Genomic DNA, 27,085 nt, shown 5'->3' on the forward strand with positions numbered 1-27,085 from the left:
GCTATAAATACACCCGGTACCTTCAGCTTGCCCGGGTGGCTTCGCTGTGCCTGCGTCCACGGGGAAAGCAGCTTCTCCACTAACCGCTCCTGAATAATGATCGAATCCATAACCGCGGCCGGCAGGATGGGCAGCCGCCGCGGGCCAAGGGAAAAAAAAACCCGCAGCCCATGTGTTCCCTCCCAGCGCGGCCGAGCCGCGCGGCAGCCCCCCCGCCTACGCGCACAGGCGCGCGGGGCCGCGGCGAGCGAGCGAGCGGTCGGCAGCTGCCCCGGCCTCCTGCCTCCCTCCCTGTCCCCGGGCAGCGCCGGAGCCTCCGCGCCGCCGGCCGGGCGCCCAGCTCCTGTCGGGGCTGTCGGGATGGGGATTTCTCAGGCAGCCGAGAGGGAGGTGAGCTGCGAGGGGGCCCGTGCTGGGCGCCGCGCGCTGCTCCCGCCTGCGTGCCCAAAAGGCTGAGGGGTCCCAAAAGCTGCACCCAAACCTGAGCGCACACTGTAATCCCGGCCAAGGGGCGTCCGCATGCCCGAGGGGCAGCTCTATCTCTGCTGCCCAGCACAGGCTCTTTTTGGGCTCTGCTTGGACAAGGTCGCTTGTGTTCTGGACCTTACAGCAATTCTGTGGTGAAAACCTTCCTGATTTTGACGAAAGTCCCAAATAAAGAAGCATTTGTGTATTTATCAAGTGCTAGCATCCCTCCCAGCAAGAGCTTGGCGTTAACATAGAAATCATTTAAATTTCACATTTGGGATGCTTATAAGGCCTACTTTCCAGCTTTTCTATGCAGCCATAGAAACTGAAAACTAATTCATATGAAACAAAGAAAAGCTGATAATCTCATAAAATCACGGAATTCTAGAAGCTAGGGGTTTAGTATCTGGGCACATATAATAAAGTCATAAGATGTCAACATCAGTGGTGTGAGAGGAACCTGCGTCTGGGCGCGCGGCTGCCGAGCGCGTTCCTGCCTGCACGCAGGGAAGGACACGGATTCCCACTGTGCTCCTGCCTCTCTCCCAGCCACATCTCCTGCTGCAGCTGTAAGAGCCACAGGTCTCTTGGAGCAACTCAAGAGACCATCTAACCACCAACCAGAAGCTGATGGAAGGTGAACACAGAAGTTGTAGGTTCCTAGTGACTGATAAAAACAAGCATGAGAGCAGGGAAATACTCCCAGGGCAGGAAAACTCTCTCCATATGGCAGCTGTCATGCCACAGGCACGAAGCCCTTTTCCAAACCACCCTGCTCTGCCTTTATCATCTTGAAATTACCCCCATTAGGTTTTGCTCCCATTCATCTCTGGGCTTAGCAGCCAAGCAGAAGGCCTAGACGATGCCTGCCCAGCGCAGCAGGGACTCACCACCTCTCAGAACATGGCATCAATCACGGGATTATCACTGGATACTCACAAGCAACCAGAGGGCACCAGCAACTTGCCCACCCCAGTCACTGTGCTGCAAACCACGGCCGTGGGGCACTGCCCAGGCCCCCGCAGTGACGCACGCAGGAGGAGGAAGGTCTGCGTGACTTCCTCCCCCTTGTGCAGCTGCCCTTCCCCTGCTTTGCAGCACTGCTCTGTTCCTCAGGGGCATACAACACTTAGAGCATCCTCCTAGCTCAGTGCTGGGTCAGGACATATTTGTGATGCTGCTTTTTATTCCTAGATTCACAAGGAGAATCACTGCTAGATTGGGGCCTGCAGCTTGTACCATCTCAGGAGTACTGAAGGTCCAGTGCTGTCTGTACTGGGTCACAAGGCAATGGCTTTGGGCATGCAGGAGATGCATCAAAACATATTTGAGATAACACAGAGGTTTCACCAACCCTTCCATGCCAAAAACCACAATAGCTGCCTGCCCTCCACAAATTTTCGCAGCTTGGTAAACCCCTGTCAGAAGGCCACAGGCCACGTGGCCACAAACCACAAGCATCTCTGCCTGGGCAGGGCAGACGTGCTGTGCCCACATGAGCCCACTGCAACAAATCAGAGCATTTTTCTGAGCTGGGATCACTGACGAAGTCAGCAACGATTCAGTCGCAGCAAAACCACAGTGTTGTTCATGGCCCAGGAGCTGTGCTGACTGCGCAGACAGCAACAAGGAGCTACTGTCTCTTGAGCGCGCTGGACTCGCGCACATCATACACGGTCTCAGGATGGGCAGCCAGGGAGAATTCCAGCCTGGGAATGCGGAGAGCAACTTAGGGAAAGAAACCGAGAGGACAGGCCGTGACTACAGAGCTCCTTGCACTGCATGGCCATGGCTACAGCCTAAGGAGAGTGGCAGCCGGGCGCTGACTTCAGCCTCCTCTGCCCTCCTCGAGGGACTCTTCTCAGGGCAAGGAGCTACACAAGTTTCTCTTGGCTCTTTTCTTGCCAGAGGCACCAGTGATGGGCCAAGGGGAGGACGTGTTTGTGCTGCTCAGATGTGCTGTATGCCACGCACTGAGCAGTTGGCTCAGGTGGGTCCATGTGCCAACTTTCCAGAGCCAGCCAAATCAAACCTTATTTTGCCTCTGCCCTTTCCGATTACTCCTCCCTTTCCACACAGGAGCTGAAAATGCCCAACTTGTTCCTCCAACAAGACATTTAATGTACAACATCTTAACTGAGCAAAAGTAGCCCAGGGGACAGCTCAAATGCTGTGCACATCCATCAGCACCAGCGCTGTGCGGGGCGGCACAGCCCGACCCCCCTGTGTCCCCACCACCTTCAGGAGCTGCTCGCTGGCCGAGGAGCCAGGGCAGCTCCAGAGCACATCCCCGGCCCCTGCAAACCCTCCCTTCCGCAGCCCCTCGAGTCCTCAGCCAGCCCGGAGGCAGCCGCGGGCACGGGCGGCCCGAGAGGCGCCTCTGCTGGGCAGGGTGCAGCTACGGGCAGGAGCGACGGGGACGTCCTGCTTTCCGCTTCGCTAAAGGCGATTTCTGGTCTGCAGCGCTGGAGCTGGGCTCTGAGCAGAGGAGATAAAGCACATTATTTGTTCTTTTAGCCTCACAAAAGGCAAAATTCACCAGCGGGCAGCTGGCAGGAGCCCAGCAACGCTCCCCAAGGGCAGGCAGGGGCAAGGCCGCCCTGGCTAAGAGCAAGGCAGCCACGATGGGGGCAAGGTCGCCCTGCTAGAGCAAGGCAGCCACGATGGGGGCAAGGCCGCCCTGCTAGAGCAAGGCAGCCACGACGGGGACAAGGCCCTCCTGCTAAGAGCAAGGCAGCCATGCTCCTCTCGCGGCCCCGGGCAGCGGCCGGCACGGGGCTCACACAGCCGGCGCAGCTGGGAGCGACATCCCATGAGAGGGGAACGCGTGGCGCCTGGGCGGCAGCGGCCCTGCGGAGGCGTCCGCAAACGCAGACCGGGGAGAGGAAGCAACGCGAGGATGTGCGAGGAGAGACCAGCTCGGATCACACGCGGGGATGGGGGCAGGGAGAGGAAACTCCGGCCTTGGCTAAAGTTGCACAGCGCTGGCCGGGCTCCAGCGCAACACGCCAGCCCGCCGCCTCCTCCCGCCGCCCTCGGCTCCCACCGCTGCACCCCGGCAACCTCCAAGCTCCTGCATGGCCTCCTGCACCAGCCATGGTGCGATCGAGCGGCCCAGGCCTTGCGGAGCTGCCCCTGTGTGACACGGACGGGGGGTCACCGCACTGACACCACCACATGGGGCACATCCTGTAGCCTCTGGGCAAGGCGCTGTCCCTGCTGATGGCGGTGTCAGCCCACGGTGAGCAGCACTCGGCTCCTCTGCTCTGCTGCCGGGAACAGCCTGGGGCTCGGGCAAGGAGGGCTCTCCCACCCCACCTGCAGCTCCCGCGGACAGCGGCGCCGCGGACGCGTCAGCGCGCGGGGATTCGGGGTCCTGCCGGTCAGGAGAGGCGCCGCAGCCTCCGGAAGGTCACCGCAGTCATGTCATGACAGCATTTACGTTTTTTCCTCTGAAGCAGACAAAGCTATTTTCAGAATTCCCCACAGAAGGGAAATTCAATTCCTGCCTGCTCTCTACCACAATGTGAAGGGCAGCTCCAGAGAAGCTGCTTGTTTAAGTCGAGCAGGAGCAGCATCAAGCTGTAAACGTCACCCTGGGCAGGAGACCCATCCTCAGGCAGGGTCAGTGGAGACTGAGGGCTCTGCAGGACGTTCCCAGCAGCTCGCAGCCTCCATGCCCAGGTCCTCCCCTCCCCGCTCCCATAGCACAGACTCTCACTGCTAACTTTGGGCAGGAAAATCTCCAGGATATCACAAGGTTTGGACACTCGCTGGTATGTCCCCAGGACAGCAGCACACTCACCTTGAAGTTCCTGCTGATCTGATCTGAGAGAAAACCTTACTGATCTAAACCCTGATGATTTAACCTTGAACATGTGACCAAGGCTCATAAGCCAGACAGTTTCTCCCAGTGGTCACTGGGAGCATCAAAGTCCTGACATTATCCAGGCTTCATCCCGCGACGCTCAGGAAAAGGCAGGAAACCAGACGACGACTGCAGAGATCGCACAGCAGGGACTACGTGCTGTACATACAGCGCCACGAGCCCAATTAACTCAGCAATCAAACCTCCTGTCCTCTTTTCCTTTACTTACTTCACAGGTCAATATTTAATTTCCACTCAAGGATGACAGCTGTTTTGCTACATTATCTCTGCAGAACCCCATCAAACGGCATTTTAAAATTCTGCCTGCACCCACTCAAGGTACTTCACCCACCCCAAGAGGCTTCACATGAGTCACCAGGTGCCTCCACTTCCAGCTCGGAGCAAGGACCAATGGTCACAAATTGCCTCCCACTTGTTCAAACGTGCGGATCCCTCTGCACAACGCGCCCAGCTCCCGGCCCACCCTGCTCCACAGTGAATCATTTAGGGTAATTTGTAAAATATAACAAATTGAGCAGATACGAGGCTGGCTGGAACTTTCCCACAATAACGGTTGTTCTTTTCTCATGAGCAGCACAGGAAAATCCGCTTTGAGAGAGCTTCCCCGGTGCGGTACCGCCACGCTCCACGCGAGGGAGAAGCCGGCCCGCGAATGAGCGGGTACCGGGGCTGGGCCTGACCAGGGAGCTCCGGGAACGGCTCCTGGCTCCAGCAGGGAGCTCCGGGAATGGCTCTGCCCGACCAGGGAGCTCTGGGAAGGGCTCCTGGCACAGCCAGAAACCAGGGTGCAACCTGGGCTGGTGCCTCAGCCTCACGCGGGTCGCAGGAAACAGCCTCTCTGCCACTGCATCCACCCCTAGCAAAGGACAGAGGTTTCCAAAGGCGCGAGGGATCCCGGGCTGCGCGTGACTCCGCAGCAGTCTCACCACGGCTCATCTGTCCCCCTGCGCCTTCCACCAGCCGTGCAGCACAAAGCAGGATTAAGCAGATTCCTTCCATCTAATCTCAAATTTACAGCCAGAATAAACAGAGGCAGGGCACGGCTGAGCCAGCGCTGGAAAGCCAGGAGTAGGCACATTTGGGAGAAAAACAGATACACATTGTCCCATGGCATGGAAGTTGGCTGGGCTGGGAGAGGGAGGGTGGAAAAATAGTGGTGATTTATACTCGGAAGCGAAAGGGACACTGCTGCTTCAGTTTTCACATTCTCCCTCCAAATGAAAAAAGCATCAGCAGTTCTGGAACCTTTTGATGCCTATGAACACACACGAGCCCACAGAAGGTCCACCTTAAAATTTCAGGTAGTGGTCCCAGTCCTGCGATCCTTACTCACCGAGTAGCCCATTCAAAGACAGACGACTGCTCACATGAGTAAGGGATGCAGGATCAGGCCTGTCTACCAAAGAGGCTGAATCCTGACCCAGAGAGGACACCGCGGCCTCGGGCCATCGCAGGACACTCGTGTCTGCTCGCAGGACGCGCTGAGCGCATCGCTGGGGGTGACAGGGGAGGCTGCGGTGCCACCCCTGCCAACGGCTCCCCTCACTGCTCAAACCGGGCTGCAAAGCGGCTCCAGTTCATGCCCATCTCGCGGGTACTTCCAGCTCTGCAAGGAGGTTTTTCTAACCGTGCTGTCATCCCAGCAGGCTCCTGAAAACAGTGTCTGCAGAACGTGAGCCAACCGTCTTGGGAAAGTTCCCAGCTCCTGTCTGGGGCTCCCAGCTACAATTAACATAACTTTAGGAGTAGCTGATGCCCACAGGAGAGAACAAGCCGCTCTTAGCTCACTGCATCATTAATTCCATTAGAAAAGGGAAAAAAGGCAGTGACTTAAAGCAACCTTCAGTTCTGGGAGAGGACGTCCCAGAACGCTGGCGACATTCCCCTGTCCCCATGCAGCTCTGCCGCTCCCCAGCGCCCGGGCAGACGTGGCCAACGCGGCCGCGCTGGGGGCTGCTCCGGCTCCTCGCACCTCTGCACTCACCTGTCTGCCCTCCCCAGGGCCCCCCAGCCCCGGCACTGCCCGCCCGGCCCTGCTGCCCACCCGGGCTTGGCGGCCCTCCCTGCACACAGGGAATTAGGTTCCCTCTCCGTTTCCTGCTTCCTCCGACGGTTTTGCTGCCTGGCAGCACCCCGGCAGCCCTGCACGAGCCGGCAGCACCAGCCAGAGCGGAATTCTGCTCCCCTCCGCCCACGCACTGCTCTCCCCCCGACACCAACAGCAGGGAACTGCAGCGGCCGTTCCAAGAGTCGGAGCGTTTCGTGGCAGAAGCATTTGTGAAGCACTTGTCCTTTCCAGTCTGGCAAACACCAGTTTCCTTCCCACGCCTGCCCCCTTCTCTTACGAGTGACACAGAAAATGAGTGTGATGTTGTTGGCAATTAGCAGCAATAAACTAATCAGCAGAAAAAAACAATCGGCTGCACACAGTGGAGCAGCAGCACACCTCAATTTATGAGCAGCGGTTCTAGCTGTTCTTTCAGGTAGGGCCTACCAAAGCAGTCCTGTTACCAGCAGTGGTGTGACATGCTCTCACAAAAGGGTCGTAACACACTCTCCTGGAGGGAAAAAACGTAAGAGACCGAGCGGCCACGAGCTGCCTCTCTGGGCTGCCAGGGCAGCAAAGGAGCCCCGAAGCATCCACAGAGACCCCAGCTGTGCCAACAGGACATCTGCCCTCCTCCTCTGTCACCAAGAAGCAGCTCTCTAGGGAGCAAAGCCAGTCCCAGGAGCCCTGACCATGGTAAAAGCATCCCCGGGACCCGTGGAGATGCACAGGACACTATTTCCACCTGACAGAGGACCCATCTTGCAGGATTTACTGCTCCTGCACAGCCGCCCGTCCCTGCAGACCTACACACGTTTTCTGTTCTTCCTTTGACATCTATGGCCACGTGGCCACCCAGCATTTACGCTGCTCCACGTACGCTACCAGAGCGACCGCTGAGGCCGCAGCTGGGGAAGATTCTTCAGAGCAATCAAAAAGGGAAGCAGAAGATGCTCTGTGAGGCTCTGCTCTCCCCTCCTCCCCCATCTGCTTGCCCCGGCAAGTGCTGCTCCTGGCTACATCTCTGTGCTCACATTGCCACCTCTCCCTGCAGCGTCACTGGCGATTTGCATTTTGTTAAATGCTGCAACGACGGGAGAAAACTTCAAGTCACTGAAAATATAACTCAAATCATGCTGTCTGTCGGAGGGAATTTAAGCAAAGTTTCTTTCAAGCTTAAGAGCAACAGCACTCAGCAGTCACCGACTGCTTCCTCTTACCAGAGCTGCTGACCACTAAGGAAAGAACAAAAACTGATAGTCTGAGTTTGCAGCAAAACAGGGGGAAGGGATCCTCTAGCTCCGGGTCTTGGAAGAGGCTGCTGGGTACCAGAGTCCATCCAGGCCCTTCTGTAGTGCAGCCGGGTACGCAAAGCTCTGCAGCTCGCAGTAAGGATGCCCATATGGATTATTTACTGAGGCCAATGGACACTGACAGGTCCTGATGACTCTGTGGTTCCCAAATGATCAAACCCGATCTCTGCTGCTCAGCGTCACCCGGTGGGTCACCCGGCGAGCTGTGGCCACCTCCCTCCCTCCTCCCCTAGCCCTGCTCTGGTGCAGGGTGCCAGGCAGCCGCCCGGGAGCACACAGGGCTTTGGGGAGGATGCGGGATGCTGCTCACCCCGGCCTCGGCGCTGCCTCCTCAGCCCGCGCTGCCCTGGGCCCCGCGAGGCCGAGCTGGCCCGGGGCAGCCGCAGGGCGGGCGTCACACGTCACCACCGTGTCCGTGCGAAAGGCTGAGGCGAGGGCGGCAGCTCTGCTCGCCCAGGGGGAGGCCGACCCGACCCGCCGCGGGGCACAGGGCCTCGGCGCGCGCTGTCCAGCCCCGAGCAGCCCCAAGACTTCGTCGGCAGCCCTGCAACAGGCAGATCTGACCAACCGCCGAGGTGACGCCATCTGTTTCCATTTATGTGCTGGCTCGCACAGAGCAAAGGGCTCTGCGGAGACTTTGTTCTCCGGAGCACACGGGGACTGAACAGCCACCCGCTTGGGACAGACTTGCTCTCAATTTGCTCTCCCCAGAGCAACCTGGTGCCTCCCCTGTGTGCAGGGCGCACACCTGGGAGGCAAAGCAGCGCTCCCAAGCTCCTCCATATACCCACCCACGGGACAGCCCCCCGTGGGCACGGAGGACGTGCTCCCCGCAGACAGCACAACTGCGCCCAGTTACTCACTGATCTGCAGGGCACCACAGCACAGAGAGTTCTCCAAAGCTTCCCTGCCTCATTCAGGTCAGCCTTCTGCAAAGCCAAAAGGAATCTGCTGCTCGTGAGCCAGAATCCCCAAACAAACAGCTACTAGACCCTCTCCCTTTCGACATCAGGGTCCTTCAGAGTTCGTGCTGTGCAGAGCAACCTTTACCGGGACTCTTTCTCACGTATTCATCTTTATGCACATTACTTGGGCCAACCACATATCAGCTACCCCACACAGGGGCAAACAAGGTCTGTCTGTACCCGGCCCAGCCACCAAGAAAGCACAGAGCACACAGGGCAGATTGAAATGGCAGCGTGTGGCTCGGGATGTCTAGGCTGTTTCTGAAAACTGTAGCAGCAAGAAAGAAGAGAGAAAAATGGGTGACGCTGTGTGGAGCGAGTGAAGGAAATGACCCTCTCTGTCCAGTGGCGGAGCTGCAGGAGGGCTCTGCCTCCTCACTTCACCTGTTGCACTCGTTTTAGGAGGGGAACCAGCTCTCTTGCTTAACAGGAGATTTCTTCAGATGCTCTGAAGAAAAATGTTGCTCAATTTTTGGTGAATTCGATTCAGCAACTACACTTTCCCTGTAGTTGCTGCTTCCTCTTTGAATGAGCAGAATGTTTTTTCAAGGCCACGAAAGAGCTTATGCTCCTCTAAACCTGCCCTCCGAGGCCCTCTAATTCATCTCAGTGATCCCTTCCTTTGGAAAAGCTGGAGATCCCTTCACAGACAGGCCCTCTCTGACAGCCAGGCCTACGGATGATCTCCCTTTATCTCCGACCCCTCTTTGCCTCCAGACTTCCCCCATCCGTGGCACTGCTGCACCTCGCGGTCACCAGCACACTGACCGGGAGGAGGCTCACTGGTAACTGAGAAACACTCTGGATTAGGATGAACATTTAGAACTAGCCCAGAATGGCAAGGCTCTACTGGCTGCGGTCCTGCCAGGAGACAGAGGCATCAGGAAATGCCCAGTGCCACAGAAAGGAAATGCCAGATGAAGGAAATGTCTTTGGAAGCATGGATCCAGACAGCCTCTCTGAGGAGAGCTCCTTCATTACAAAGCAGCAGCTCTTTGAGCAAAGCTGGGAGCAAAGACACACGCAGGCCTGGGAGCGCAGAGCGCAGCAGAACACGCACGGAGCTCCCCCTTCCTCCCCAGCAAAGTCCCCACAGCCTTGCTTGGGGGCAGCTCAAAGAGCAGTTCTGCTCAGCAGAGCCTTCCTGGAGGACAGGGCTCTTCGCTAAGAAAGCAGGAATGTCAGGAGATACCTCAAACAAAATACTGCAGGAACAGCAACAGCAACCACGACAGCTCAGCAGGACACAAGGAACGCAGAACAAGAACCTGGCACCCAGCGCAGGACTTCAGGGAGGGGATCTCTCCCATCCTGATCTTGTCTAAGTGCATCAACACCATTGCCGCGTCCTCTGCCACATCCAGGCTGCTGAATCCCAGCATCACCCACACTGCTGGGGCAAGGGCAGCTCTGGACCTGCTGGCAGGCCCTTCCTGCAGGCAGCGCCGTCGCGGCTGAGCTCTCTGCACTGGGGCTGCAGCCCGTGACAGGAGCGCAGCCGGGGGAGAGGAGCTCAGGGGACAGCCCTTGGCCCATCCTCGAGAGCCAGAAAGGGCTCTTCTCCAGAGCACACCCTCCTGTGCCGCATCCCAAGCACAGGAACGTCCCTCACGTCTCCAGGAAGGCTGCTTTGCAGTCATGTATCACCAAGCAATCCCTCTCAGTCCCCTTCTGCTGAGGTCTTCCCAAGAGATGCTTCTCTTCAAAGCCTTGGATACAGTGCCGTTTCCATGCTGGTCCCTCTCGCCCTGGAGCTGCTCCTGGACGTTATACGTTATAAGCAACACACATGCAGCACTTCAGGGCCACGCAGGGCACAAAGCAGCCAGGCTGCCGAATGCCACAGCAGCCAGGACAGGACTTGAGAGGCCACGAGATTCCTGCCCCTGCTCATGCCTCCAGGCACTGCGATGCTTGGGACCCGCCGCAGAGCCCCCAGGGCTGGTGAGTGTGCGCCGGGCTGGCAGCAGCCCCAAACGCGGGGACGGAGCACAGGGCTGGGCACGGGGCCCAGCGTTAGCGCCCAGCTCCAGAGCTCACAAACCGAAGGCACCAGCGGGTACAAAGGCCGATTTGTTCCCGACACGAGACCTACCCGGGCTGCCGCCCGGACACATCTTCTTTATTGTGCCCTGCTGACAGCGGCAGCAGGCAGGGCCCTGGGCTCAATGGCTCCTTTCTGCGATGCTACTGCAGCTCCAGCACAGGAGGCCACAGCTGGCCGGGGGCTGCCTGAGCCCTGCCAAGCAGCGAGCGCTGCCCCCGTGTCCTTCAGCACCGAGAGCAGCGGGAGCCTCCCCGGGGCCGCTGCCCCGAGCCCTTCTTGGCACAGGGGCAGGGCCCCGCGGCACCGCAGCCCACGGCACCGGCAGGTCCCGGGGATGCTGAGCGGGGGGACGAGGACGTTCAGTGCACAGCCCCTGCTGGCCCGTGCGCTCTCCCATTACCCCATCCCATACAGGAGCCAGGTCCGAGGGAGCAGAATGAGGCTGCAAACTCCCCCCCTGGCACTGACACACTCGTGTGCTGGGATGTGTTCCCCGTGGAACAGGGATTGCTAGGGAAGTCTTGCTGGATCCCAAGAAGGCTTAAATTCCCGCCCACCACTGCTGCATAGGGAAGGTTCATCTCCACACACACGTCTTGATACAACCCGGGATGAGGCCAAGAGAAGGGCAGATTCCCCCAGTGAAGTCATCCCCCCTCTCAGAGCTGCCTGCCCAGCAAGAGGGACTTTTTCCCATGGCCACACAGCCCCAGGAGCACTAGAAAAGGCTCCCTGAACATTTCCAGCAATAGCCTGCCCCGGCCCAGCGCCTCTTCAGCTTGGGTGCCTGCCAGAAAACTGGCTCGGGGAAGCGCCTGGACTCACCCAAATTGCTGCAGGATGGACCTTGGCGGCGGTTCCTACTGAGGCACCTGCTGTTTGTTGAAGCTGCCGTCACTTGGCTGACCAGCTCCAGCAGCCAGGGTGGGGCTGGGATTGCTAAACACCAGCAAATCCAAGGATTCCATAGTCCAACTGTGAAAGGGAAAACCTTGGCCATTTCAGAGGAGTAGTCATCAAGGGAAGGGGAGGAAGGGCTCTCTGCCATGTCAGGAAGGTTCGCTGTGACTTTCTGCAAGCAGTGGCTGTCTGTGCTGTCCTGAGCTCCTCGGCACTGCCCTGGGCCTGGAGCTGACACCGCCAGGTCCTCAGTGCTCCCACTCACATCTCCTCTACTCGGGAGCCTCTCAGAGGGCTCTGACCCCCGCTCTAGGGATCCACAGTGTCCTGAGATACTAAGATCCCAGCAGGAACTCTTCCATCCCTCCATACAGATACCTCAGCAGCTTCCCATCCTTGGGCACCAGCCCCAGAGAGCACTGGGCAATTCCTCCAGCTGGGCAGAGCTCAGCACCCTGCAGGATGTGCCTGACCTGCCACCCGTGGAAGCGGCCGCGCTCGCTAACATTTCTAGAACAGCCTCTAGTCTTTCCCTTCGGACGCCGCTTCGTCTTCCTTGCCACTCACCTCACTGCCCGCAGCATTTAGAAAGTCGAGAACAGACGGACACAAAACCCAGGCGCAGAGCCCACCTCTCACTCGCTCACTTGCACTCAGGGGGCTACGTGGCTGCCCCGCGCGCTGCAGCCCCTGCTCAGGCCCACGGGGATGTTTCACAGCACTAGTGCTCTTCAGCAGGGCCATTCCCTCTGCCAGCACCAAGGGCTCCACATCACACCCCTGCAGGGCGAGCAGCAGAAAGAGCTCAGATGTCACCAAAAAGCCCCAAAAGCAGCAGTGAGGGCAAGATGGCAGGAAGCGGCAGGGCTGAAGGGGGCGTCTCATCAGCACCCTGCTGGGATTGCCACGGCCTGGGGCTGGCTGACTGCGAGAGGGGCCGCTCTGCTCCGTGCAGGGTCGGCCCTGCTGAGCGGGGAGCGCCCGGCTCTGCCCCGCCGCAGCTCCCGCCTGCGCCGCCGCAACGGCAGCAAAGCGGGAGCGAAGCGCCAGACCCTGCTCCGACTCGGAGCTGCAGACGGATGAGGTCACCCCCCGTCTGAAATCACTTCCGTTCCCAAGCTGCTCGCAAGACTGGGCCGCACATTAAAACGCGTGGGACGGGTGGGGAGGGAAACCCGAACCGACACGGTCCCCATCAAGAGCTCAACACTCCATTAATCTCTGCCTCCTCTTTGACTGCCACCCGAGGGCTCCCGCTCCTGCCTCCCTGCAGGACGAGCCTGGCGGGCGCTGCACAGCGTGGACAAGCTGCACGGTCGCGCCTGGCCACAGCTCCCGATGCCAGCAGGGCCCAGCAGGGGCAGCAGCCACAATCTGCTGCTGTCGGCCAGCCCGGCCGTGCCGCTGGCCCTCGAGCCCCCGCAGGGCAGCAGCCCCGCTCTCCTCCCCACGCACACAGTGTTTGAAGCAGTTTGCACCGGCCACTAACGCCCCGCACGGAGCTCTGAGCACAACCCCGCGGCCTCTCCAGCACAGCCCCGTTCTGCAGCACCCATGCGCGGACCGTGCGGCCAATCCTGCCCTCAGAACAGGTCTCTGCTGCGAAGGCAGGGGATGATCAACTCATCTGTTGTCACAGCACAGGCTTTAAAAGAGCTCCCCACAGCTGAGGATGTAACGCAGGTTGTGAAACTACCACAGGCCCCCAGACAGTCAGCAGTGGTGTCCGTGCTGCTGTCGGGACTGCCACGAAGGACGGCACCCGTGCGAGCGGGGCCTCCACCTCTGGCCAAGACGACAGCAGGATCTGCTCCCCACATGCACATCGGGAGGTACTTACCTAACCCAGCACCACAGGAACCGGGCTGAGCACGGAGGACAGAAATTCAGGTCACCAGCCTGAGGAAAAGAGCCTTGCAAAGGCCACACTTGGCCAGGAGAAGCCAGACTGACAGCTTAGTGGCATCATTTTAAAAATACATTGACCACGGATGAATCAGTGTCTCATTCCTGGAAGCTCTAAACTGACCACAGTGTCCAAAAGAGTCTCAAGCAGTAACAGCCAAGATACATCACTGACACACAGCTCCCTCCTGCATAGCCATGGATTTTTCCTCTCATCCCAGGTTTTGCTCTAAGTTAACAAAGAAACACTGAGGCTTTGCCTGTCTCTTCCAGAATTCCCAGTCACCCACTGCAATGGCAACCAGTGGTGGCGGCTCCTGCCCTTCTAGAAGCAGAGGTACCAGAGAAAGAAGCCTCTCTTTCATGTCCTGCTTCCAGGCACAGAGAGCCAAGCTGGACAGGAGGCTCCTTTTCAGCCTGGACTAGGGACAGGCACTCGGTGGGGTTAACACATGTCGGTGCATGAAGCAGCAGGCTGCTCGCACCTGGCTGCATTCCCAGCATCTTCTTCCTCCCACTTGTGGCCTCACACCTGCACCTTGCTAAGATGCCATCAACATGCAGAGGAGTCTGTGAGGAGGCAAACGTCCAGCAGACAGGTTACCTTGGTGGGGAGACAAGGAGCCATGGTTGTCCTCCACACAGCGCTGCTCCATCATGACAGGAGAGCACTGACAGGGACAGGCTGACCCGGAAGGCGCAGGCTGGCTTGGACGCTTGGGCTAAAGGGACTCCTGGGGCTCGAGTGCCTCTGGGCAGCTTCAGTTTCCGTGAGACGGAGGCACAAGGGTGCAGAGCGGCTCCTTCACCCCAGCGAGGTGCTGCGTGTCCCTAGGAGTGACAGTCTGGAGGGCCTCCAGACACCAAGACAGAGGCGTTTGGTCCTGGGCTCCAGTTCTGCCACCTCCAAAACGGCAGTGAGGAGAATTTCACAGAATACCTGGGCCTGCCCTGGCTCCAATCCTCAAGGGTCCTGGCAGGAAGGCGATCAAAGGAAACGTGCTCTTCTCCCTGCACCCAGGCATCCTGTGCCTCCCAGAGCCCTCTTTGGTTCCAGCGAACCCACCAACACTTTCCAGGAGACCCTCTGCTTCCTATGAACTTCCCAAGTTTCCAGTGCTCATCTGCTCTGGGTACAGGAATGAGCAGCTATTTTACCCTTCGAACTGCTGTACAGGTGTAATCCTGCATATGAGGGCAGATATTCCCTAATGCTCCCACAGAGCCTTCACATTTGCTTTGTGATTTCTTCCCTTTTTTTTTTTTTTTGGTCACTTGCTCAGCTACAAAGTCACTCAGTGCAGCTTAATAAGAATCAGACTGTACCATTTTGGGGAACTCACAGAAAGGATGGAGGTAAACACACCCTGTATTTCCCAAAACTACCACCTGGAAAGGTCCACTGAGGGTCTGCTGAACGTTATGGACAGCAGGATCTGAGGGCGCAGAGAAGATGCTACGAACTCACAGAAAGATATTAACCTAATTCCAGAAAAATCCCGCTTCCCAGGCAACGCAGGCTGGCTCCATGCAAAGGAATCCCACAGACGTAACACTGTCCATGCCCTGGCAGAGCTGGGGGTGACAAAGGTTGTGTTTTACTATTCTAGTAATACTAAGATTTCACTATACAGACTGTTCCCCTTGGGGCAGGTGCTATTTCGTTGTGTATGCAGGAGCCTTCGAGTGGGATTTTAAAGGTGGAAGTGCCTATTCCCAAACTGCAGGGAGCCCAGGCAACGCAGACGTCCTCGCCGCAGCAGAGAGCTGCTCTGCTGCTCTCCTCCATCGCGGCGCCTCGCTAGCCGTGATGGCACGAGAAAAGGCAGGGTTCAACCAGGCAAAAAAGGCCACAGCTATCAATGTTGTGACAGGCAAGAGATCTGCAAGAGCAAAACCTGCGTGAGATTCCAGTCCCGTGGCGAGTCCAGGAGAGGCAGACACAGGCGTGCAGGATGCGGCAGCATTGGCCTCGGGTCAGGCACTGCCTCCCTGGGAGCAGATTGCAGCAGCTCCATGTTCCCTGGAGCACATCCCGCCTGCGGGGCGCTGAACCAGCCACAGCACAAGGGACAGCCCAGCCCCAGAGGACTTGGGAGCACAAGTACGCAGCAAAATGAGCAGAACAACAGGCAGCACAGCTAGCGTGATGCCAAGTATGCACAGGAAAGGTTTAAGGAAGAATTTGGAGGAGGATAAAGAGGAGAGTTTGCAAAAGAAATAAGGTGGGAGGAGATGAAAGGAAACTAATTCACAACAAAGCATCTCCTCCAAGCAAGGTCTCTAACAAAGATCACTGTAAAAGTTTCAGTTCCAACAAAGAGCCCAAGGTGTGACCGCGGTTCATGGAGCTGGGCCCATCCCTCCAGGCATGCTGGGGTGCTGAGAAGGGAGGACACCCGGAGCTCTTGGATCTGCACCCCCACAACAACACGACCTACGGCCTTTGCACAGCCCTCCCGTGCAGGCCCCTGAGCTCCACCGAGGTGCCCAGCGGGGCTGGGGGCAGCGCTGGGACCCGCTCCGCGCCAGCAGCCCAGCTCCAGCACAGGCACCGCCCTGGGAAACGTTTACACAGGCATTCCAGGGCAAACACACAGAAAAGGGAAGCAGTCTTCTGCAAGCAGCATAGCAGAACCACCACAAAATACGCTTCCCTCCTCCAGACGGATGGAAGACATGATCCCTTCAAAGCCAGTTTCACAGTTTCTATTTCTGTGGCTCTTGCTGATTTCCAAAGCAAGGATGAAAGGTTCATTCAGAGCTGCTTGGGATCTACCTCCAGCAGCGTTCTCCTAGCTATTTTCCTCTGCCAATCCCTTTCCTGGACATAACCCGTGGACCACAGCACGCGAAAGGCAGCGCTGAGCTCGGGCCGCACCGCGCTGCAGGCCAGCGGGAGCAGCCGTGGCACAGAACGGGGCAGGCTCCCTGCCCGGGGCCACATCTGTAAATATACAGGGTGCTCAGCTCCTCTCACTTTCAAAGGATCTAAGCGCTTTCATCTCTACCTAAAAAGCAACAACAACAACAAAAAGCTGGCCTTAAATTTGTATTACTGCACATCAACTGCCTAAAAGATTTGCCTTTAAAATGACTCTGTTCCATGACAGCCTCTGTGGAAAAGCTGATGTTTCATCCATGGTCTTTCATGTCTACGACAGCAGCACAGGCCAGACGAAGGCATCGGCTCCTCGGTCCGCCCCGAACCTCCCGGCACGCTCGGAGGGCAGCACGGCAAGCAGGGCTGGCGCCGTGCCCGGCCGCGAGCAGGACGGCTTCGCAGCGCTGCCGGCACCCGGAGCCCTCGCAGCGCTGCCCTCCTGCTCCAAGGCCCCGCTCTGCTCTGCACTAGGAGCAGGAACATCAGAGCTGCTCTGTGATCCTCCCGGAACGGCACGGGGCTCACAGCCCAACCTGGCGTTCTGGCGCAATTCACTGGTGATAATTCGGTATGAAGAAACACAGCCAGACCGGACAACCTGGTTTGACCAGGACAAACCTGGAATACTGGGATTGTCCTGACAAAATCTCAGGGATGGTGTTTTCCCCCAGACCAAGAGAAGGATTTGTCCCCTCTCCTTGGCCAAAAAATTCACAGTATTCAGAACGAATGTCTGTTCTTTGCAGACAACATTACCATGACACTGGTTTTATTGCTATTCCAGTCCTCATTTCCACTATAATTTAGAGCTTATCCAATTGGAGTCATCAATATAATCTCTATGTGCCCTGTAACAAAATGTTAACAGTGACACATTAATATAGCCCTGCTCTGACGAATCAGCTAATTGTAAATTCCTCATTCTCATGGATTTCTTTTAGTAGTATCACTGATACCATCCTTTTCTTTTGGGGCTCTACCAGAATATAGCAAGCTTTGGGAACTACTTGCAGGATGGAAGGGGGATGTTAATGGAGCAGGCAACAGGAAGATAGAGTTCATGGAAATGTCACATTTGAAATGATTATAATGGATTTCTGGAAGTCAGAGAAGTGAAACTGGATTAAAGAAGATATTAGACAAGACAGAAAGTCATTTGACTGTAAATGCTGTGGTTGTTGGACACACAAAGCACAGCAGTACCCAACATTAGAAAGAACTCAGAAGCAACGTAGTGGAAAAATTGCATTTGCTAAATTGTGCTTTCCTAGGAGGCACCCAAAAGAAGTGAAAACAGCCACACGGGCGAGGAGGAGCAGGGCAGGACGAGGCCAGGCGGGTGAGTGGGTTACACGGGCAGCAGCGCCGCTCACGCACGCGGGGCAGCTCCAGCGGCGGCCGCAGCCGGCCCAGCGCTAACGCGTCCCCCGCAGCCTCCACTGCGAACGGGGCAGCATCGGATCAGGGACCCCTGAACAGCACAAAAATAAAACCTGCCTATTTAAAAGAATCCAGAACTAAATACCACCGTGGAAATCCCAGGGCCAAACATGCAGAATGGAAAGGGATTGTCCTGGGTTCTTCGACTGGGGTCCAACTCGTGACGCCGAACAGCAGTTGTGGGGATTTATTTTCCAGAATTTATTTTCCAGTCATGACTTAACTTGGAATCTCCCCCTGTGGCCCCTCCTAGGCCTGTCGGAATCGCACCGTTCCCTCAAGCCGGGCTCTGCCCATCGCAGGCCTGTCAGAATCGCGCCATTCCCTCAAGCCCTCCCTGCAGCCCCAGTGCCACCACGTCCGCCCCAGAGAGGCAGCTCGGCCCCCAACACGTCCTCCCGGGGCTCTCAGCAGCCTCAGACCCCTCGGGCCACGCAGGGGCCGGCCCGCAGCGCAGCAGCCTCGCTTGGGGCCCTGCAGACACACGTGGGAAGGTGGTTCATGAGCTTCCAGGCCAGCCAGCCCCATGGCAGCAACCCTGTCCCCATGCCGCACTGCCGCTACACCAAGCGCCACCCCAAAACCGCCGTCACTTGTTTACTGGGAGAATAACTGTGCTATTGAGCGGCACCTGCCCATGACAGCGCGATCACGGGAGGAGCAGGGGGCTGCTCACATCACACGGGCCATTCAAACGGGGCGGCTCGACGCCTGGCACTGCCCGGAGCCGCCGAGCAGCTGCCGCGGGCTGGCCCGGCCGCCGCAGACAGCAGGGCTTTCATGGCACTAACGAGGGCCATGGAAAACAACGCCAGCACCGAGCAGTGCCCTGGCACGCGGCCTTGTGCTTGAGCAGCAGTGGTCTCAACAGAACAGGCGCTGAGGAAAACCCGTCTTGGTTTGTCTGAGGAGCTGTGAAGGCCAATCCTGTGAACCTGGTACGGGCAGAGCGTGGCCAGACACGGTTCAACCAAGTGACAGGACGGGCCGCTCACGCTGCACGGGAAACATTTCCTGCTCACAGCAGTGATGACTAGGGGGGCCCCAAACAGAGGGCTGTCCCAGCACTGCAGTGCACGTAGGAAACCCACCTCTGCCTTGCTCGCCTCCGCAGGCCTGCTCTGAGCTTAAGTGGCCGCCCCAGGGCCCTGGCAGCCACAAGCAGATCCAAAGCGCTTGGCTGCTCAGCGGAGCTGGAGCCTGTCCCAAGCATGTGCCTGGATTAACTGCCCAGAAAAAAGCACCAACTCCTGTTAAGTAACTGTCCTCCCCTACACCCGCTTCCCTCATAAATACACGTTCTGCCAAAGGCTCCTTTCAAGGGAAGGAGAGCTCTGTAAAGTAAGCACAGGAACAGCAGAAGTATTCATCTCGGGAGCGAGGCCTGAGCGGCTCCGTGCGCCGCACACCCGGCCGGGACTGCACGCGGAGCCCCTGGGAGATGCGGGATCCGGCCGGGACTGCACATGGAGCCCCTGGGAGATGCGGGATCCGTCCAGGACTGCACGCGGAGCCCCTGGGAGACACGGGATCCGGCCGGGACTGCACGCGGAGCATCACACAGCAGCTCCCTTGCTGGCTCTCGCTGGCCTCGGCACCATGCACTCCTTAGGCTTTGCTACACACCAGAGACTTCCCTTGGGGTTTAAGCCCCTCTGCCTCAAGTCACCCCAGGGCCCATAGAAGAGGGCAAGTGCCAGCTCCCCATGGCTGAGACACTTCTTCCATGACTGCCTGGGCCCAGCTGGTACCAGCTCCCTGAGCAGCAGCTCAGAAAATCTCCAGGCCCCTGAAGAGCCATAAATCTCACTGACATTTTGACAGCAAGCCCTGGTCAGGGGGAGTTTATTGCTGCCCAGATGGCATCTCCAATACTATTCACCTTCACTTCCAGTACATCACATCCCTGAACGCCCAACACAAATTCAGGAGAGCCTTTAAACCACAAAGAACACAACCAAGGGGATGATGACAGCAGGATGGGCAGGCAGCAGATACTTAACATAGCGACTCAGATCTTACCCAAATATGTAATTTATGTCACATAATTTATTTTAAAATAAAAGAGGACATAAGACTGCAGAAACCAAAGCAACTTCATGTGTGAATGTATCACTGCAGGAATGAGCTCAGTGTGGAAGCAGGACTAGACTAATTCCCACCCTGAAGAAATAGCCAGGAGACCATGCAAGAGGCTGAAAGCAAAGTGCCTCGCTGGGAATGAGATCTTAAAAAATAATTGCAATATAAACTGAAGCAGTAAAAGGCCTGGCCTGCCCTCTTTTGTGTGTTCACACAGCCCCAGGCACCAAGGGTCTACAAGGAAAAATGAAGCAGCCACTGGAGCACGGAGCGCATCTGTCCTGCCACAGGCTTTGCCTCGCAGGAAGCAGCAGGAAGATGTTAAGTCCTTGGAGCCTCTTTTCCCACAAGCTGACTTAATGGATCTTTTTTTCCCTCGGTTCTGCAGTGAAAACATCCAGAGGTCAGTGGGCCGGGCGCACGCCGCCGGACGGGCCCCAGGAGCTAGTGCTCATCATCCCGCCGTTTATCTGCTCGGGCTGCTGTTCCCAGCTCCCGGTTCCTGCTGCCAGGAGTCATTCCGCAAGGATGGCAGGGTGGAGTCGGGCGCAGAGGGGCCATCCCAGCTCCGAGCACGATCAGAGCTGCAGAGCAAACAGGGCTCCCGGGAAGAGCCAGGGGCCGAGCGGAGCAGCGCAGGGCTGGCTGGGGAAGGCTCGGGGCACGCGCGGAGGGGCCAGCACCTGGTAACTTCTCTCCCTGCCTGCTACCCTTGGGGTGAACATTTCGGTCTTGGCCGGGGCAGAAAAGCAGCCCCACTGAGGAGGGAGGTGAAAAGCTGGAGTTCACTTCTACAAGAGTTTCCCACCTCCCATCAACTTAGGGCTATCCCGGCTCGTCCCCGCTGCAAGCAAGGGCAGACTCGGAGCGTCGCAGCCACGGTCTGCGCTCCCGGCAGGCCTCGGGCCGATGCAACCCCAGCTGCCCAGCTGCAGCCAGAGGCTTCTGCCATCCAAACATGCCCGCACCGCGCCACCCGGCCTGCCAGGGCCACACTCCTCCTCCAGAGCTGCACTTGAGCCTCAGCTTCCCCTTTCCATGGCTTCAGGAGGGGACAGCTGTACTAAAGCCAGGGTAACTAAGCAACTCTCCTGCCTCCCTTGGCATCGCGCCCTGCCAGATGCTTGTGCAGAGTTTCGCTTCCTCTGCAGCCCTGCGCAGAGGCCGCTTCACCGGACTCTGCCCGCGGGCCCGGCGCCCCGGCCCTCCTGCCGCTCTCCTCCGCGCGGCCGCTGTGAGGGTGCTCAGGGGCAACTGCCTCGCGGGCAGCGCCTGGCACGGCCCAGCCAGGGCAGGGACGGATCCAGAGCTGCATGTTGGCAGCCACAGTAGATACGGGCTGGAAACAAGCTCACAGGAGAGAGGGAGTTAAGGATACGAATTCCCCAGCCATCGAAACATGAAGGACTGGTGCTTGTAGTGGGAGCAACAGAAGATTTCTTTCCTTTTCCGCAGCCCAGCCATAACGCTGGCCCCACGCACACAACCCCGCTCGGCACCACCTTCCACTCTTCCTTTTAAACAACGTTTCTGAAGGAGTGAGCAGTGCATGAGCAGCAGCTCACACGCTGACGCGGGGCACATGCACTGGGACCTCATCCCAGCTTTTCTGAGGCACCACACGCAACTCCGGCTCCTGAGCATCCCTGTGGGAACACGATGACTGCAAACCTCTTCACAGCTTCAGGGATGACTCGTAGGGAGAAAAGGAATGTGTAGCAGCAGACAAACATTTTTCCCTATGCTTCGAGGCTAACCACACTGCAGACACATACACACACACACACAGAGACAAAAACCAGCCCACATGGGAATTACTCCAGTATGCGATAAAACAACTTACATATGCGTCACAAAAATCTGAAGTCACATATTGTATTAGAGGTGCCACATGTTTGCTTCAGGAGCATTAGGACGTTATTCTTTGTGGTTTCACCATCCTAGGGAAATCCCAGCCTTCGGCAGAAAGGGGGTAAAATCCTCGTCCTGGTTAGGCGAGAAAGCTCTGTGGGAAAGCAAAGAGGGTGCCCTCCAGCTCACACTCTGCTAGGCGGAGAAGAGCAATGAGAAAGTCAGTTGAACTAGAAGGAAGAGACAAGAACAGAGAGAACCTCTTGGTTTAGCTAAGATTTCCCAGCAAGAAGTGCTAGAAGTATTATAGATGGGAGAACGTTCTAAACTTGGATTCAGCACATGCGGGTTTTTCTTGGCAGCTGCTGCAGAATGGTCATAGAAGCCATTGCTATAGGAAGCAGGGTGTCCCAAAACTGTTGGAAACCCTTTGGACTGAACATTTGAAACTATTTTGTCAAAGCTCTAAAGGCACACAGCAAGGTGCCAACCTGGCCTGGCTAACAGAGCAAGCTAACAGCCAGCGCAACACTGAATCTCTCCTGGATTTCCCAGATGTCCACTGTATTGGGAATTTAAATGACAGCAACTTAGAAACAGAAGTCAGGCAATATGAGATCAAGAAACACTGAATTCCAGCACTTGTTCCTCCTTAAACTAGCTTTCACAGCTCAAGCACCCTCTTTTCAGAGGGAGAAAACAAAACACAGTCACAACCCCATTACATTTATTTGCTAGAACAACCAAATGAAGAATAAGTGTGAAGCCAACAGAACTTCTGAGGGTTTCAAGAGGTTGAAAGTGACTCCTTGACCTTGGAGACTAAAAGCATCCCGGGACTTATTTTCTCCTTTGTTTGGATGACAGTAGCGCTGTCACCTCTGCAACTGTGAACCACCTTTTGCAATGCCCCAGCAGGCCACAAGCCAGCAGTTGAGCAAGTGTCACATGCACCTCCTGGGGCTGAACCAAGCTTGCTCTCACTGTTGACATCACCAGGGATCAGGCCGCAACATCTGCAGCACTTACACATTTGGCTAATATGCCTGACACAGTCCTGTGCAACTTACCCAGGAGCAGAATTTGCTGGGAGGAGACTCACAAGTAGCTGAGCAGTTCGTGGAAGTGCAAGGGACCAAAAAAAAACGTGAAGGAAACTCCTACTTCTCCTTTACATAAACTGCTGATTGCGACCTGCACCCCTGCCTTGTGCTGAGGACCATTTTCTCCATTTGGAGCATAAATAATTGAAGAAATAAAACAGCAGCAGCGGGAGGCAGCTCTGTGCCCAGCTCTCCAGCAGTTCTGTTTCAGCAAGCAGCCCATGTGCTGACCTCCTTTCACAGCCCTCTTCCCAGAAGCTAAGTCAAAAAAGAGGGAAGAGAAGAGAGAAAAGAGAAAAGAAGAAAAAGAAGCCCCAGTGCCCCAGATGGGCTTCCCTCCCCAGCGCAGCAGCGCCGGTGCCTGCTGCAGCAGGGCCGTTTGGACACATGTGAAGCAGAGGGACACGCACGCTCTGCAGCGCACCCAGCTCCTGACACTGCTGGACCCTTGCCTGTTTCCAAAAGACATGTTGGTCTGGGGCCTGCCAAGTAGGACCAAAAGGAGGGAAAAAATGAAAATTCAGCAAGCTCCATAAGGCTTTTTTACGCGGAAGCAAAGGTTTCCCCTCCTTTGCTATCTGGCCAAGATACCCTGGAAGAGCAGGAAAACAGGCAGAGCCGCGCTGCTCACAGGGCTGTTCCCGGGTTCTCCTCCCGACTCTGTGCTAACTCACTGCTCCTCTGGCAGGCAGGCAGGCTTTGGTGGCCAGAAGGCAAGACCAGGGCTAGAGACCACAGCTTGGAAGAGACGGTGACTTGAGGAGATGCAGACAAGCAGCCTCATTCTCAGAGCAATCCAGGAGCCAGGGAAAGATCATCCAGCTGTGATGAAATATCCCACTCACCAGCTGCAAACGCTGCTTTGCTTCCTGTTTGTGAAGGAAACCTCACCACAACCACCCCAAAGCTTGCACTGATACAGAATAGGACAGGCTGTGCACACCAACACAGACCCATATTGCCACTCCCAATGACTCAGAGAATCATGACTATAAAACCACAGGTTAAGCCCCAAGACAATTAAAATACAAAGCCAGTGGGTCCTTGGTTGGCTTCTGGATTCCCCAGCTCTTCTGCATAGGCAAAAGCAAGCAGAACCTTCCTCAAATCACAATAACAAGAACTGTTATTTTAAGGAAAACACCTGCTTAAGAGAACAATGGCAACGCTACGAACACCTAACGCACAGATGAACCATCCAAGCTGCTCCCACAGACTGGAGAGGACTCTGTAAGGACCAAGGTCTGCCCTGGCTCAGGCTGCTGTGCAAGGAGACTTCTCCCTCACACACTGCTTTTCACCACGAGCTTCACCCAGCCCAGCTGATCAATTTTCACCACACACGTGTCTACACAGAAACTGAACGTCACGTTACCGTCACCCTCTACCAGCTCAGGACACATGAATCACCGCTCCTTCCTCCTCTTAATCCGTTCCTTGCCATGAGTTAGCTGCCTGAACCCAAGGGGACCACAGTGCATCAAAGACCACAGTGAGAAATACTGTCAGTTCCTCGGTGCTATGTTACAACTTGTAACTTTTTTAGGGGTCTACGTATTTCTTATCAGCCCATCTCGGTTTGTTTCTCCATAGACCCAACAGAGGAAAGAGGGAGAAGAAGGGTCGGCATCCGGTAACAGGGAATGAAGGGATTTCCAAAGTCCTCTGACAGGCGAGACTGGGTTTTGAAGGTTAATCTGTAAATGATGCTCTATGTGGGTACGGTTGCCACATTAGTGAGGGACATCTTTGCACTTGCAGTGTTTCAGGAATGGTGAAAATCTCTGCTGCTTTCTTTTTTTCTAAGAACAAAGCAAAGAAGTTTGAATATGCGGTTTGAGAGACTGCTAAAAGCTGAGATACAAACGCAATGAATTCAGGGGTTCTCAATGCCCACACTCACACTGAAACCATTCCTCCAGCCAAACTAGCTTTCACACAGCATCTTCTGCAAACACGGGACCCTGCACGTATGCTCTTACTGACAAGCAGACCACTTCAAAACACGCTGGAGCAGAGGAAAAGGACCAAGCTGAATGCAAAGGCACAGCCCAGTAATTTCACTGAAAGAACTGGATCCACCAGGTAGTCTCTGCTCCCACACCCAGGCAACTTTGCAAGTTGATGGGGTGGAGAGATCAATTTGGGAAGGAGAGGTTCTCATCCTCCCAGTGTCGAGAGAAACAATGACTTCAAAGAACGCTGGAGACTCGGACCTGAGTGAGCAGGAGCCAGTTCTGGAGACAGGGCAAGGAACACCCCAAACAAACACAGGCCAACAGCATGAGCTGGGAGGCACGTTCTGCGGGAGCGTGCCAGGAGACTCCAGTTTAACTAGGTGTTTGGGAGGGTTCACCTGCACCCCTCCCACTGCAACACCTTGGGTTCGGCAGTGCCTCCATCAGCTGCACTCACTGCGCTTGGTTCACAAGTCAATGCACTCTTTGGATAAACTCTTTGGATTTCTCTTACGTGGCACCTGCTCTGCTGCATGTGGCACATTAGTCAGTTCTTCATTTGCTGCCTGGGCAGCTTCATAATGAGAACCCCTCTTAGATAGCAGTCCCCTGGTACAGGAATGTCTAGCAGAGAAACAATCTCTGCTTGGGAGGCGCTGAATTGAGGTATCGCGATGCTGAGGAGCTTGGTCTCACTGGACAACCTGCCATGGAGCCCCAGAGCAGAAACTCTCCCAAAACAGGGTCCTAAAAAACCACCCCTTCTCTTGGAAAGGCTGGATGGACCTAATGTGCAGCCCAGTATCAAATCTCCCACTGGCTTCTCCCACTGCGTGAATTCGGCCCCCAGTGCTCTAGTCATTCCTTGGAAATGAGCACTGGAACAGGCTGGAGGTTGTGGAGGATCTTCTCTGGAGATCTTCCAAACCCACCTGTGCCATATGTTCCAGGTGTCCCTGCTGGAGCAGGGGGTTGGACTAGATGATCTCTAGGGGTCCCTTCCAACCTCAACCATTCTGTGATTCTGTGAAATCAGACAGATGGGCAGTCTGATGTTATTCTCTGTTCAACTATGGTAACAATTATAGTCCTGCCTTCAAACCAGAGTCCCCCTACCCCACACGATGCACCACCCCATGACTGTATGATGGGAGAAGATGACACACATTCTTTGTACATGTTAGTACATTTTTTGGACTCAAAGAGCAAAAAAAAAGATTTTACTCAAGGCTACCTTATCTATATATGATCTACTGGACTGCCCTCTCAAATTGGCTTTTATGATAAATTTTAAAAAAAAATGCAAAGGCAAAACTTGCAGCTTTAGTAAGTCTTTCAAATTGGTACCTGCCAGATGCAAGCAGATAGGGACAAGGCTGCACAAGAAGCAAATTCCTGCTCTCAAAGGACACTGAAGAAGAATATCTGTGTTTTTATACATTCACTCTCATCTGAGCAGACTGCTTTGTATTCACAGCTTGGTTCCCCTCCACTATTCACTAATAGCACGGCTGGCACAAATTCATAGTTTACTGGGCTCTGTCATGCAAGACCTCTCAGCAAAAGATACCTGGAAATATACCCGGGTATATAGGACAGAGCTGCTTTGCCATGGCTGAGCCCTGTGCTGGGCTGCAGATACCCTCTCTGTGCAGGGGCTCCAGCCACCTCTGTCCCTGCACTACAGCGCAACAGAGGCCACTACGTGTTCTCGTGACACCTGCAATAAACTGCTCTAATCTCGCTTATTAATAAACTCCTGTGCCTCACTCATTCCTCTCAAGGGAAAAAAAAAAAGGAAAAAAAAAAGGAAAAATAATCTTCTATAAAGCCTGCTTCCCTTTTTTAAAAAATAAGAAATTAAAGAGGAGCAAGAGGCTTTTTAGATCATAAATCCCCTTCTGAGTTCACAGGCTGAACTGACTCAGATTTCAGACTGCATTCTGGAGTGCTTCCCTCTAGAAATAAAGTGAGAACTGAAATAACACCAGCATGCTAGCAAATAACTACAAATTACTACCAAAATTCTAGTAGCGTAGGAAAAATGCATCTGGCAACCCCACCATCCTCCTGCCGTTACATTTACGTGGTTCCTCTCAGCGCTGCAGTCAGCAGCACACAAACGCACAGGTGCCTTTCCACAGGGCTCGGGTCTGCGCTGCTCAGCGAGCCCTGCTCCTCGCAGTGGTGAACGCCCAAGCTGCTGCAGGACGCGCGTGCGTTTCCGTGGTGC

The 27,085-nt window shown here is 56.0% G+C and overlaps 1 protein-coding gene across 2 annotated transcripts in view; it reads right to left on the bottom strand.

Moving 5' to 3' along the window:
- Window positions 1-27,085, bottom strand: part of SEPTIN5 (septin 5) — a 39,163-nt gene that overhangs the window by 11,582 nt on the left and 496 nt on the right. Inside the window, exon 1 of one of the 2 annotated variants that reach the window (XM_010218644.2) lies at window positions 21-193. The exons of the other annotated variant lie outside the window; for it this stretch is intronic. Coding sequence (XP_010216946.2) covers window positions 21-110 — 90 coding nt within the window. The 5' untranslated portion in view covers window positions 111-193. Of the gene's footprint in view, window positions 1-20; window positions 194-27,085 lie in introns of those variants that run through there. 2 annotated transcript variants of the gene reach the window in all.

Source organism: Tinamus guttatus, unplaced genomic scaffold, assembly GCF_059628265.1.
Source record: "Tinamus guttatus ecotype Peru unplaced genomic scaffold, ASM5962826v1 Tinamus_guttatus_pri_ptg000459l, whole genome shotgun sequence".
Taxonomy (NCBI): domain Eukaryota; kingdom Metazoa; phylum Chordata; class Aves; order Tinamiformes; family Tinamidae; genus Tinamus; species Tinamus guttatus.